The sequence below is a fragment of the Lethenteron reissneri genome, chromosome 2 (genome assembly GCF_015708825.2).
Source record: "Lethenteron reissneri isolate LAM-NWPU_2019-01 chromosome 2, ASM1570882v1, whole genome shotgun sequence".
In the NCBI taxonomy this organism is placed as follows: domain Eukaryota; kingdom Metazoa; phylum Chordata; class Hyperoartia; order Petromyzontiformes; family Petromyzontidae; genus Lethenteron; species Lethenteron reissneri.
Genome location: NC_083780.1, coordinates 10,238,879 through 10,253,463, shown reverse-complemented (window position 1 = coordinate 10,253,463; position 14,585 = coordinate 10,238,879). Strand labels below are relative to the sequence as shown.

Sequence of the window (14,585 nt, the reverse complement as noted above, 5' to 3'; positions counted from 1 at the left end):
TTATTATCCTCTATTTATTCTATGGGTAAAGTCACGTAGATAGAAACATACTTTTACAATGGCTGTTCTTGGAAAAATACACATTTTTATTTGCACTTATCACCGCACATTGCAGTTAAAAAAAAACGTGTTACGCGTTGTGCAACATTGGGCCTAATCGCTTAGAGTGGCTTTAAAAAAAAAGTCCCACTATACTATACACTTCTGCAGATTCTAAGGCCGCTTTAAATACAATTCCACAAAGCACGTGGCTTGTCTTCGCCAGTCAATAGGACGTCTCGAACTCGCGTTCGTCCTGTCGATCCACGTGCTCCTTTTTCTTCCAATCTTTCCGTGCGAAAAAAATATACGTTAGTTTATAGTTGAATTCCAGACGCGCTCAACTCTCTGCATGCCTTCTTTGTGCACTCTTCAGCTTTTGTCCCATCTTCTTTGTAGGCGACTGTCCTTTTTGAACCGTACGCCAGAGCAGGTACTACGCATCGATTCTAAACGTTTTGTTTAGACGCATTAGGATGGTTGCTTTCATTGTGAAAAGGTTTCCCCCCCCCATCTCCAAAAGCAATCCAACCTGCTCTCATCCGCATTTTTAGTCGAATAATTGTCGTCTCGGTCTGCCTTCAATAACCGCCCTGAGGTATCCACCATTCCCTGATGTAAAAAAATACATATTAAGCCGATAACAAAAAAAAAATCCCACAAGGTCACAATCAAAATAATGTTCGGCAAGTTTCACTGATAGCAGCAGCAACAGCAGCAGAAGTGATGCAGCGATGTGGCAACCGTGGCTCGGTTTAGTCCTCATTAGGACTCATCAGCACCGGTGACCGTGCGCGCATGTGCTGCATCACTTTCTGCTGACCGTCAGTCGGTCGGTCACATGCGCTCAAATTGATTCTGACGGGCTACACAGACAAGAGGAGCGGCAATGCAGTGCTTCGGGAACTGCTGATGGTTTTGCTTTGCACGATGCGCGCAAAGGCCGATGGCTCTGGGTGCACGTGTCTAATGTCACGTGTTGCGTCAAACTTAGAATCCGGCGTTACGTTTATGAGCGTGAGTCATCCTCCCCGCGAATCGCTCCCGTGCATAACAATACTCCCGATATAACTCCGGTGCCATGACGCCACGGGCGCAAAGGGCTTTTATTGTAACCATTAATATTGGTTAACCGCGTGCATTTCTTTTCACGCGTGCTCCTCAAAGGTCAACCAACCGATGGTGCCGTCCCATAGTCCATTCTCGAGGTTACTCTGCCTCAATCGAGGCTCCAATCTTGCCCCATGTCCTGCCAATTCATTGCGATGAACAAATGCCGCCGCTTGCTGGATTAAGTTTTCTTTGGGGCCCGGAGCTGTTTATATACAGGGTGCTTACATTTTATTAAAAACACTTATACGGGACTATCGTTTTGAATGGAAAAGGAACGGATAATACACTGTAACGTGATGACACATGTAATGTTAATAGCTTCAAAAATCCAAAGAGTATCCACTTATTCGCCATCATTGTCAACACGTGCCTGGAATCTTCTCCAGGTGGTCTCCAGAGCCCGGAGGCACATTTATTGTGTGGTATTGTTGAAGACAATTCTCAGAAGTCTTGACATTTTTTTGAAGCACCATGTATTTAGATTATGGCATGCGATGCAATTTTGCATTTGGCGCATATTTAATGCACTCAACGGGACTGCGTCTTCTTCAGGAACACGTTTGGCAACAACACAGTGAGCCTTAAAAGACCAAAAAAATGTAATAGGTGACATTTCAGGGCTATTAGCCCTTCTAGAGAGGCCAGATTTATATGTATAATCTCTGTGGCCTATATGACATGAAGGGCCATTGCTAGAAATATCGCCCTTTATATATAGTATGATTTAAAGCCGTTGTGTTAAAGACGAATATGTTCATTGTGCCTGTGCACCACTGCCAAGGCCGCATCAGCAGCCATAATTTCGGCTCGATACAATCATCACTTTCTCAATTTCCACCCCTTAGATTTGCTGTCATCAGGGCCATGTTGGGTTTGAGAAGGGAGCCTGGGGCTCTTTTAGCTTTTCTTTGGTGGGGGGCAAGCGGGTGTGCACTTTGTTTATTCAATTCCTTCTGGCTTACCGTCACCCCCACGCCCCAATACCAAACACTCCCAACTGTTATTCACGTTTTGACTATTGCAGTTAGTCCCATTTTCACGGCGGTGTGCGAATTCTGAAGCTAAACGAACGACACGACGAGCGAAACTGCAATGGTTTCCAACACGCAACTGGTAACGATGCACATCATTCATAATCAACGTTTTTGGGTTTAGATCGCGTTATTTATAAATGTGTCGTAACCCTCCACCACCCGACACGGCCAATCAGTAAAAAAGTGTCACGTTGACAAAAGACAAATAGTTCACTGCTTTAGCCCACCGGTGTGTTGAAGCGTGAAACCACAACATTTGCAATTTGAGTACGACGTTTCGCTAGTAATTACGACACATTTATAAATAACGCGATCTAAACCCTAAAACGTTGATTATGAATAATATTGGTCGCGAAAGCCTACGTGTTAAGATGCACATCATGTTCGCACTCTGGCTTTAACGGGCATAACTACATTACATAATCCATCACTGTGCAATGCATTCCAAGCACCAAGAAGAAACACACCTTGTATGTGGATTGGGAGAGGCCCTCGAAACTAGGCTCTGTGTTTCATTCACACTTTTTTAAATCCTTTATATTAAGTTCGCGTGCTTGCTTGCTTGCTTAGGACCGTGCAAATCTTTCGGTCGTTTTTTAACCCACTTCCCGTGATCCAATCGAGCTGACATTTTCCACACAGACTCGTTGTGCCAGACAATTATTGTTCGTGAAAAAAAAATTCCCAAAAATTTACACTTTTTAGGCAAAAAAAATTTATTTTACATATATTCTAATAGAACTAATTCATGGCTTTGGCTGAACGTCAGAGTGTAAGAGCCAAGAGCGTAACCCCTCCACAGGCCGTGGCGGAGTAGCGCAGTTGGTAGATCCCTCGCTTCCCATGCCAAAGGTCGCGGGATCGATCCCCGCGTCCTCCACAGGCGAATATATTTTTAAATCCTTTATATTAAGTTCGCTGCCACGCATATAAAGGATTTATAGTGAAAAACGTTGTTTTTACGGGTTATACTTATTTTACACGTGCAATGCCATGTACATTGTAAAGTATTAAGCAATATGATGTCATGCACATTATAATGCGTCAAGCAAGAAGATGCCACGTGCATTATAACGCATCCACCACGTGTCCATCTACAGGCTTGAACTGAAACGCGACTTTCCAATTCGTGCACAAATTGTCACGAACTATCCACTGCTAGAGGCATGCATCTCCGTGTGTGTGAGTTTGTGTTATAGGTGGGAGCCGTAGTGTAGCGGTTAGCGCGCTGTGCTACGAACCCGCTGACCCGAGTTCGATTCCAGCTCACGGCCAACACCAGTGACGATTATCTGAACCGGTCCTGGGCATCCGCTAGGTCGACTCAGCATGAAATGAGTACCTGGTTGGGGGTGTGTAAAAACATTGCCACTGGGGAGACAAAGGCGGTCGGGCGTGGTTGCTGGTTTCCCACCCCCTCGTGTGCCGTGCTGTACCAGCCTTCATAGGTTATTGCTAACAGCACCTGCCCCTACAGGCTATAGGGAGATCTTTGTCTTTGTTTTTGCTTGAAACAATAAACTCCGGTTTATTGTGGCATTGCGGTGACACACGTCGAATTATGTTTTATTGGCCACGCTGTATTGTGCAAAGCCAAATATGACACGTTATTGCCGTCATTAAACAATTTTTTTCTGGCCTCCACAAGGCCGCACCCAAGCGCAGTGGTGGATGCGTTTTTTTTGTTGAGAAACATGCGTCGACGTTCATTATTTCGATTCGTACACTTAAAGTAATCTCTTTGGGAAATTGCCTACTAGTGTATAATCACCCAGAAATGTCTGTCCGTCCCGCGCGTGACGTCACTCCACATGAGGCCCACCCCCTCATTAATATTCATGAGTGGGTGAATTAAATAATTTATTATGTGTACGGTGTTTGTTCCGCACTATTTTGCTGTCTTTTCTTGGATTTTCTGTTTGCACTTAGTCCAATATTCACTTTAAGGTGTTTTTTGTTCATGTTTTTGTTTTTTGTTTGCTGCGGTTGCACCCGATTCAAGAGCCGAATGGCTCACAGGGCTATACCTAATACATGAACTTGAACTTGAACGCAACGTCGCTTCAAATATGACGTTTCTTTATTGAAAGTGACGGTAAAAAATAAATCTACGCAGCACAGTGACGTCACTGCAAAAGAGCCCACATTCATGCCCGCGTGGAAATTTACGCTAACGCACAAGAAGGTCGTGCACTCCACATGCCGCACCCCTCACCAATAACCATGAGGGGGTGACGTCACTCCACATGCCGCACCCCTCCCCAATAACCATGAGGGGGTGACGTCACTCCAGATGCCGCACCCCTCCCCAATAACCATTAGCGGGTGACGTCACTCCACTGTGGGGTAACACCCCCCTCGTTAATAATCACGAGCTGAACAATTATTCTATTGAATATTTGCAATATACACCCGTCCTTGGACGGGCAAAAAAGCTCGTGTTGAATGACATTTAAACGACAAAAACGTGGATGCAATCGTGCTTTAGGGGCCGTCCATAAATGACGTCACGCGATGTTGCACGATTTTTGACCCCCCCCCCTCGTCACACGGCGTCACAAAAAGTCAGACCCCCCCTAAAATATGACGTCACAAAGGTCTGCACGGGGGACACGCCAAAACTGTCTCTCTCCCCTGCCTTTCCCACTTTAATTTTTTTAAATATTGGTAGGAACCACCTGGTTCCACCAGCCCACAGAGGATTATTGTGTCCGTCCGTCCGTCGTGCATCCAAAAATGGGAGGGGTAGGGCTGGGTGGAGAGGGGAGGGGCTGGGTGAGGAGGGTGGGGAGGGTGGGGAGGGGCTGGGTGGGGAGGGTGGGGAGGGGCTGGACGGAGAGGGGAGGGTGGGGAGGGGCTGGCTGGGGAGGGTGGGGAGGGGTTGGGTGGGGAGGGGAGGGTGGGGAGGGGCTGGGTGGGGACTGTGGGGAGGGCCTGGGTGGGGAGGGGAGGGTGGGGAAGGGCTGAGTTGGGAGGGTGGGGCTGGGTGGGGAGGGGCTGGGTGGGGCTGGGTGGGGTGTGGGAGGGATGGGGCTGGGTGGGGAGTGGCTGGTCACCCCGTGGTGCCCTTATAAAACTCAACGTTTAACCTACTCACGCCGGCTTGTGCCCGCCCTCACAGTCGGCCATATTTGCGGAATACACCACACCGCCGTTGACCCTGGCCATTGACCGAGCAACCCAACGTTCCTACCAGCTCCCTCCGCAGGAATGTGTTTACAGTGTTTCACATCGCATGTTCGTCGGTGTTCAGGCACGATCATTATTATAAAGAATGACTACTATAGTTAGTTATTCTCATTCATAGTATTACGGTCGTATCGTTACCGTCACTGTGCTTGTGCGGCAGACTCCCAGTAAGCGTGCAACGTTTGGGCGCGTGGTTGAAACCATGGGGCCCAACTTTCGTTATATACTGGGATTGTATCGCCGGTTGAGATTTCGCCTTCTCATCGGAAGATTGTAAATACTCACAATATTTGTTCTCATGCACAAGGCAGAGAGAATACCCAATGTTCTACAGCAGACACAACGCCATACGTCACTGTTATCATTCTCGTCGCGTAAGCTCACTGTTAGAATCACTGTTATGAGTTAGGATTTGTTTATTGCTGTTATATCGCAAAGGCCCTCTTCTCTTTTTGATAAACTATTGTTGTTGGCTCGATAGCAGTAGTTGATTGGGATGGCTGATTTGTTGACTTGTTTATTGGGTGGATGGATAATTAGGTGCAGTGGCGGCTCCTGCAAAATCTCTCAGGGGGGGGCAAATGTCTGGATGATTGATAAGGATAAGGTCCACCGATGCAATGGATAAATTAACAGCTTAAGCATGTAAAGGCAACTTCACTTCTTTAATATTAATGAAAAATAAAGTGACTCTTACAATACATCTTGTTTGTTTCTATACTCACTATTATTACAATCCACTCAGTTTCTTTTATTAAAGATTCCACTAGGTGGCGACAAATAATGTTGTTGACTGAAACGTGCTTACGTATGATGACGTAAGCACGTTAGTGCGAGCCCTCCCGGAAGCCATAGAGAATGCATTGGAGCGCCCGCCGTTCGAAAAAAAATATCTTTGAATGTAAGTCTATGGGAACACTCTGGGCGATTCTCAGCCAGAGTGAAATCGCCCAAAAAGAGGCGGTACTCCACAGAACGTGACATGACGCTGATTGGACTATATCCAGAGGCACAGTAACGTCTCGCGTAACTCTGTGGTTCAATGACATTGGTGGTGCGTCGCCCAATCGCCCTAATGAAGAAACCACCCCTGATTAGGTGGCTTATTGGCAGGCAAAATTGATGGATTTTTGGGATTCCGATTGGCTGGCTGAATGGATTGCTAATTTGGTGACAGACTGGGTGGCTGATTAGGTTGGTCATTGAGTGGATTGTTTATTAGGTGGCCGATTGGCTGGCTAATTGGATGACATTTTGGTCTGTTGTTAGGTTGGCTAATTGATTATTGGGGTGGCTGATGGATGGCTGGGCACACTGGCTGGCTTCACAACTTTTAATTATTAACAGATTAACCCACAATATTTGGCCCGAACTTGTGGTCAATGTAACGGGCCTCTCGTGGCAGCAAGGGTTAAATGCAGCTATTGCATGCAAGGTATATGAATAAAAAAAACAATTCTTTCATGCAGGAATCAAGAATATAAAGCTATGCGGTATGTATATGTGTTGGTGTGTCAGTGCATGTGAGACCAGATTTCTAGAACTTTGAAAACGGGAACAAGATTGAGGTGCGTCTTACTTTCAGAGCATCCCATAATCCGAAAAATTAAGTTAAAGCATCCGATTGTGGTTTGTACTATTGTTCTTGCTTTTACTCTTTCCGTTAAACTGCTCAATGAACTCGACACATCCATCAACAACGCTGCCTTAACGCGAACGACAAATAATACGTGACGTTATTGGCAATGACCCTTCTTCATGGCAACATCGAGAAGGGCTTTTTCCCGAAACATCACCGATTATTTATTGTTTTATTTTAAGGCCGTGGTGTTATTGACGAATTACTTGAGGTTTTTATTATTGTTGTTGTTGTTAATTGTGCTTGTGGACCACCGCCACTACCGATGCCAACGCAGGACCAAATCATTTGTGCAATTTCTTTAGACTGCTCAACTGTTGCCGTGCACTGTGCGAACAACAACAACTGTGGTGGTGGCGGCGTGGGAATCATTTGCAAGGGCAGAGGCGGTCGCATTCTTGTCCTGGGTCACTGGAGAAACAGAAAATATGCGAGGCATCGCAACAACTCCAACGATGCGTCACGAACTCCTTAACAGCCGAGCCATAGGAGTCGCTTTCAGTGCTCTTATGTGAACTAAACTTTGTATTTTTACCAGGTAAGGCCCACTGAGCTATATAGTTATTTTAAGAAGTGACCTGGCCACAAATGATAGCCCAACGAAGTGGCTTATCACGTGGAATGTATAACAGCCACATACTCTAAATGCGTGTTGATTATTAAATGTGGAGGGAAACACTGGGAGACCCGGAGACAAATCCACGCGATCACGGGGGACCTTTCTTGAAAGGTTTCTTGGTAGGTCCCATGATGCAGCTGCTCACCCCGAGCTATAAATGCCCTGATAGTGGCATTGTCTTTGTGCTGTTCGCCTTTTGGCGTCCTCTGGTCTAACACTGTTTGAAACTAGGCTATAAAGAAAGTTGTCTCTGGTGTGGACCAATCAGTTTCAATGCCATATATTACCGGAGCATGTTTTTGTTTTCATGTTCACCACAAGTATGTGTGGTTAATGCAGACATGATTCCTTGCAAAATGTTTCTGTTTGGTGTTTTAACATCTTAAAACCTGTTTTATTGCCAGAAAGGGTACAACTAATTCTTATATCCCAAACTGTTTGACGGTCCCCTTTACAGGAATGTGGAATTTCCACCACTGGCTCAGGGCAGGCAAAACAGAAATGAGCACTGCCCCAGTGCTTGATAGAGTGTGGAGGACACTTGTATTTGGCTCAATTGGTATCATCATAAACAAGCCATTCTGACCATCTTATTGATGAGATATATGGGCAGCGCAATTTGATGATACGAGGCCACTAACAAAACCTATTTTCCACTGCACATCCGAGCTGTGACCGGGGCCATGCCAAGCCAGCCCCGATGCAGCCCAGGAGGTGCTCGGGTTGTTTTTCCACTGCACAAGCCCAGCTGTGCCGAATCAACGCAGTGACAAATGCGATGAATGCCGCCCCTTTGCCCTGGCTTGGTCCAGAGACAAATGAAGATGTCTTGCTCACACAGCGTAGCACGGCTTGGTTCTATTTAAACTATTACTACTATTTTGTATTTTACCAGGTAAGGCCCACTGAGCTATGTAGCTCTTTTTCAGAAGTGACCTGGCCACAAGTGATAGCTCAACGAAGTGGCTCATCATGATGTGGACATTCATAGCAGCCAAATACTCCAAACACATGTTTCTAAATGTGGAGGGAAACACCGGAGGACCAGGAGAGAAATCCACATGACCACGGAGAGAACATGCAAACTCCAAATATACAGCAGGCGTCAGGCTCGGGATCGAATCCACGACCTCCTGTATACCAGGCGAGGTAGTTAACATCTCGCCACCACGGCACCCTGTCAAAGTCAGTGGAAAACCATCGGTACTATGAGGGCCCTGCATTGGCTAGGCTCTGATATCAGTAAAAAAATGGCCATGGAACCAGGGCAAACCAAGAGCGGCAGAATAAATAAAAAGTTGTACAAATCTGGTCTCACACACACACCTACCGGATCATAAGACGCATCTCCAACGTTTGCTTTAATCACAATGTGGAGAGAATAAGTATGCGTGTATTTGTTTGGGTCTTTATTTCATTTGCAGGTTACATGGCACCGATGTCAATTTGGACGACCCCCTCACCAACGTGAATGATGACAGATGATGATGATGATGACGATGATGACGATACCACGTTTTCAACAAAGATGGCAGCCACTTCATTAAGGCTTCTTGAGAAAACCTAGGCAAACTCAAGTGTTTGGGCTCGCCATGGAACATTTTTTACTAGCCATCGAACAAAGACGGTCACTACACCGCGCGCTTTCGGATGCACTTCTGCGGCCGTCTGGGAACGCTCTTTCTTTCGATATTAGGGAGCCACTGATGCTCAGGTCTTTAAAATCTAGACTGAAAACTAATTTATTTAAAACTGCTTTTCGTGTTTAATTTGTCCTTCCCACGCACCATTCGATTTTGCACTGTTGGCTACGTACGGTGGTGCGAAAGAAGTTCAACATACACGCAAGTTTAAAATCAAATATAATTTGATGGCCTTTTGTTTGCACAGTCATTGGTGACTCAGGCTGAGGCCATCAACTCGCTAACATTGAGAACCCGGTCTCGTCACAGCTGGATGAACACCGCATTCGAACACGGGATCTCAGGCAGTGCTAAACATTCTTCAACACAGCCATCCAGGATGTTTGATTTTAACTCAATTACAATTGTGCTTTTGCCATGATGTCAAAGAGATGAAGCAATTTCCATTTCCAACTTCTTGAAGCGAGCAGTGTTACCACCCAGTGTCAGAACGTATCCCCGGAAGATGTCAAAGAAATGCTTCTGAAGACGACTACGGTACTTCAAATATGCCTCTTTATTCACACTAGAGGCAAACCTTTCACATGCCCTGAAAAAGTGTTCGCACATGCTGATCAAAGCAAACATTTTTTTTGTAATATTTCCAAATGAATCGAACACCAAAATTGTACGCTATGGGGTTTTTTTTTTTTTTGGCGCCGTCATTTGGGTGACCGAGCTGAGGCCGTCAACTCTCCCTACACTCGAGGACAGCGGCGGTTAAATTGTGGGAGTTTGAAACTTGGTTTCAAACCCTGGGATCTCAGCGACGCCGGGCGAAGTCCGTAACTCCCCGAGCCAAACCCTGGGCACTGCATTGTTACAATATTTAAATGGTCGCAGGGGTGTGCATTGCCAAGAGCTGGGACGACTATTCGAGATCAAGTCGATGTATCCACTTAGAATTATCGTCGGCTACTTTATTCCGAAGTACATTTACCCGGGCTCCATTTACGCGCCGACGGAATCGACAAGCTCTGCCCGTCACCTCCCGTCCAGCGTCACACGCCGAGGAACAGAGGGGAGACTTTTTTTTAATTGTTCTTTTCTCCAAACTACATTCGTGAGCAGTCGAACCGATAGTTCATTCGAGTGATCGATCGCTTGATCATCGGATATCCCAGCTCTGAGGCCCATCACAAGCCAGGTTGGCCGTACTCTCAATTTTATCTGAAATGTTTATTCTCGAAGAGGGCTCGCTATGATTTAACTGGGCTCGGGGCAGGCCACGTGATTGTAATTCGCAATTTACAAACGTCTGCAGCCGAACGTCGATTTAAGACTCTACAGTATTCAGATATTCGGGTCGTTAAGACTACGCACCATGGGCTGCGAGAAGGAATCATGAAAGGGTTAAACAACAACACAAAAACTTGAAATACGTTTTCAAAATTATTTTCTTAACGGCCTGAGACAATTCAGGTGTTTTCTAGAAATGCATAAATTATTCTGACGCTGTTAAAAATACTGCACTGTACAGAACATTAAGACTTAAGAAATAAAAACAAAACCTTGGGTTTTATATTAATTGCTGTTTTAATAACGGTGTGAGATGGTATTGATTGATGCCAGGGAGATAGAAATTAAGACTTTGAGAGATGGACATTTAGAAAAGGCACAGCAAGGCATAGGGGGGAGACGAGTAGATGTAAGAGAAATATATAAAAATAGAGATGATGTGGATATATTTAAGACTTAAGTAGGAAGAGGGGCGAGAGACGTGACGGAGAGTGTGAGACGTTGCCGTGGTTCACGCACACTGTGCTACAAACCAGGCGTTCAGAGTTCGATTCCCGGCCATGGCTAGCATCAGTTGCCGGTGATATCGGAACCAGTCTCCGGACCTCGCATGCTCTCTCCCCCTCCACTCTCGCCTCACCCTCACCAACCCCCATGACTGACAAGGAGAGTGGAGGTCTTCATCCAGTAGTGGATTGACAAAAGATGAAAAGTGGGTTTTTTTTTTTGCTTAGTAATCAGAGATGGAGTGATGCGGTACGGAAATTCGTAAGACGTGTACAAGGTTCATTAAGACGCAGAGGGACGTAGATACAAAAGGTAGTGTAGAGGCACTAGCATAAGGCCAACTTGTATCGTTTGAAAAATGTAAAAAACAAAAAGGTTTAAGACATTAAGGTTTTTTTTAAGAGTTCCAGATTTTTTTTCGTTTTCATTCACACAAGCAAAAAAAAAATTCCCAGGAATATGATTGGCGAATTATGTAATTGTGTAACATCTTTTTTTAAAGCCAGGTTTTTAATGGGGTTTGGAGAATCTGGATGAAATTAAACACACGGAGATTTAAAGGAATCGGACTTTGTCCCTATTGCAATAGTAACGTCCCTTTGGAACTAAGTGCTACATCAGATGCTTAACAACTGTCAACCGTGTGTGGCCACCTTTGGGAGAGACAGAGGCGGCCGGGGCGTGCTCCCTCGCCACACCACCCGTTCGTGGCTGCACCGTGGTAGCCTTCGTTGGCCCTCGCCAAAGCAGCGCTTGCCTCCAACAAAGGCCAAAAACATTGCCGAGCGTGTGACCCCCAAAGCTGTAAGCGCGGGTTCTCCCTTGCGGCGTTAGCACGCGTCTCCAAACTCAGGGCCAGTGACGTTCCATGAACGCAAGCGCCAAAATCCAGTGAGCCCACTCTAAAATCGCTCTTAAGAGCCACGCGGAGTACTGAGCTCACTTCATAGCCAGCATCATGGCCAACGGGCACCAGATGACGTTGTAGGTTATGAACGTCAGTGGGGGGTTAAAGGTGCAGCTCTGCAATGTCTTGCTCAAGACACTGCCTCTAGATCAGTGTTCTTCACTACTTGACAGAGGGGGGGGCCTTTTGGCTGATAAGACATCAGATCAGTGTGAGGGCTGCCACCCCGCCTGCAAGGATTTTTTCAAATGTGTGTATTGTCGGGGACCGCACGTCGGCGGCCACACTAAAGGGCAGCAGGGGCCGCCAGTGGCCCGCGGGGCCTTGCTATGAAGAACGCTGCTCTAGAGAGTGTATGGCCTACTCTTCCAGGCTTCAGTAAGCTAGATTTCATTGGGCCATATATTTTTGAAACCCAAACCCATAAAACCTGGCGAGATGTTACGGAATAAATGTAATATTTTTTTTCTTCATTTGAGGGTAAATATGAATTTAGTTTTCCTGGAAATATTTATTTTGGTTGAAGTGGGTAAAAGCCAAAAAACTAGGAAGTGTTTAAGACATTGTTAAGTATTTGGTGACTCAAGTTAAGCGGTTCCTATATTTGCGATCGGTAGTGTATTACTACGTTCCTGAATTCTTTCCATACCAGCAATGTCTTGTACAGACCACTGTTCAAAAATGCATTACCATACTGCATTGTAAACCGCCTACTTAGGATCTAAGTACTGAGTTTACGCCAAGCCTACCTAGGCCATAAGTTTACACGCCTTCATTTGTAGTTTTCTTTGAAATTATTCAGCATTATTAGTATTATTCAACTTCCCACTTACACACACCAATGTTGTTCATCTATAAATACTTGTTACAGCACAAGAAAGTAAAGTGCTACTCAGTGTCACGTGCAAAAAATAGTTTTTGGCACAATCGAGACACCATAGCAATATTCGCGGGACTACTTTTTTGTCGCTCATAAAATCGGTCTAATATGTCAACTAAAAAACATAAGATGACACAAAAAAGTTATAGTAAAACGAACGAGACTCGAAAGGCAGTAAAACAGTTCAGAATCTGACTGTGGTCTAAGATGATCTATAAACATTAACAGTTGCGGACTACAGAATCAAAATTCAGTCGATTCCAAAACAACAAGGCCCCGAGATGAGGCCTGTAGTCAAAAAAAATCAACACTTGTTGCGTGGGACTAGCTCACTAGGCCTACTTGTCTATAGCAAGCATTCAAGGGCTGCTCGAAAGGCAGCAATTACAACGAAAGAAGAGGGAAAACAAGTTAACACTTTTTCGCAACACTTTTCTTCGTGTGTGCCGTTGCTGATAACAACAATCCCTTTTACAAGAAACGTCAAAACAAACGAAAAAAACGCATCTCGTACTGAGGTCGTCTCAAGATTACAAGCGAAATCACCGGAACGCACGCGTCCATTTGCTTTTACTGCTAAGCGTTGAGCTCGTTGTGAAACTTAAACGCAGCGAAACCAACCCCCCCCCCCCTTTTTTGCGTTTCCACGAAAGTCAAAACAGTTCGTCCCAGCGCCAACAACGGCGAGACTCTCGCTCGTCGTTATAGGCCCAACATTAAATTACTAATTTTGATTACCGACTTAGGGTTCGCGCTGCCGTTACCCGAAGTAAACTTGGACCGTGCAAGCGCTTCGTTGTCGTCTTATCAGTCTTTCTTTTGCCGTGCGTCTTTTAATTTTTTGATAAAATTTTTTATCTCAACACCCCCCCCAACCCCGCTTCGCCTACCCGCTACGCCACCTTCGCTCTCAGGAGTCAAGAATCAAAACATTTATTTATACTGGAGGAATCCGACGAGCTATAAAAACTCTTCCCCCCCAATCCCCCAACAGTTGTCCCAGTAGGAGTCAGTTTCCCGCGAGGCCGAATCCGCCGTTGTCGGAGTGCACGGTCTCCCCTTCGCTCTCGTAGTCCGAGGCGGCGCCCTGCGCCTCGTCGTAGTCCTCGTAAAGCCGCGCCTCCGCGCCGTAATACTCGTCCTCGCGCACCGTGCCCCCCACTGCCACCACCCCACCGCCGCCGCCGCCGCGGTAGTCCATCCGCTCGAAGTCCCGGCGGCCCCCCAGGGTCTCCACGCGCACCGCGGCGGCGCCCCCGCCGCCCAGGCCCAAGCCCAGGCGGCCCGCCGCCAGTGCGTGCACGTGGAAGGGCCGCGGGCCACAGTCCGGGCTCGCCGAGCCGCTCGAGCACTCCGATTGGACGCGCGACGGAGAGTGGGCGGCGGGGCCCGCTGCCGCCGAAGAGGCCGGGCCACCACCGCTGGTCACCATGGCGATGGCGGAAGGATACACCGAGCCAGGCTGTGTGAGGGGCACCTGGGACGTGGGACTATTCGGAAGGAAAGAGCACAAGGGGGGGGGGGGGGGAGGAGGTTTTGGTAATGGTTAGACGAGGGTTGGGTTTTTGTTGTTTAAATGCAAATGTTGACATCTTTTGCAGATATTGGAATAAAGCGGCGTTTTGTTTGCCTTCGGACCCGGTACACATGGAATGTTGATGGAACGTTGGGATAACATTCGGACAACGTTGGGACAACATTGGCATGTGGTTCCAACGACATGCCGACGTTGGGCCG

At 46.5% G+C, this 14,585-nt stretch overlaps 1 protein-coding gene across 1 annotated transcript in view; it reads right to left on the bottom strand.

Moving 5' to 3' along the window:
- Nucleotides 1-9,025: 9,025 nt before the first annotated feature.
- The window catches only part of LOC133343074 (transcription factor SOX-5-like), an 85,862-nt gene continuing 80,302 nt past the window's right edge, over nt 9,026-14,585 (bottom strand). The window contains exon 17 of the mRNA XM_061552555.1: nt 9,026-14,338. Coding sequence (XP_061408539.1) covers nt 13,858-14,338 — 481 coding nt within the window. The 3' untranslated portion in view covers nt 9,026-13,857. The remainder of the gene's footprint in view (nt 14,339-14,585) is intronic.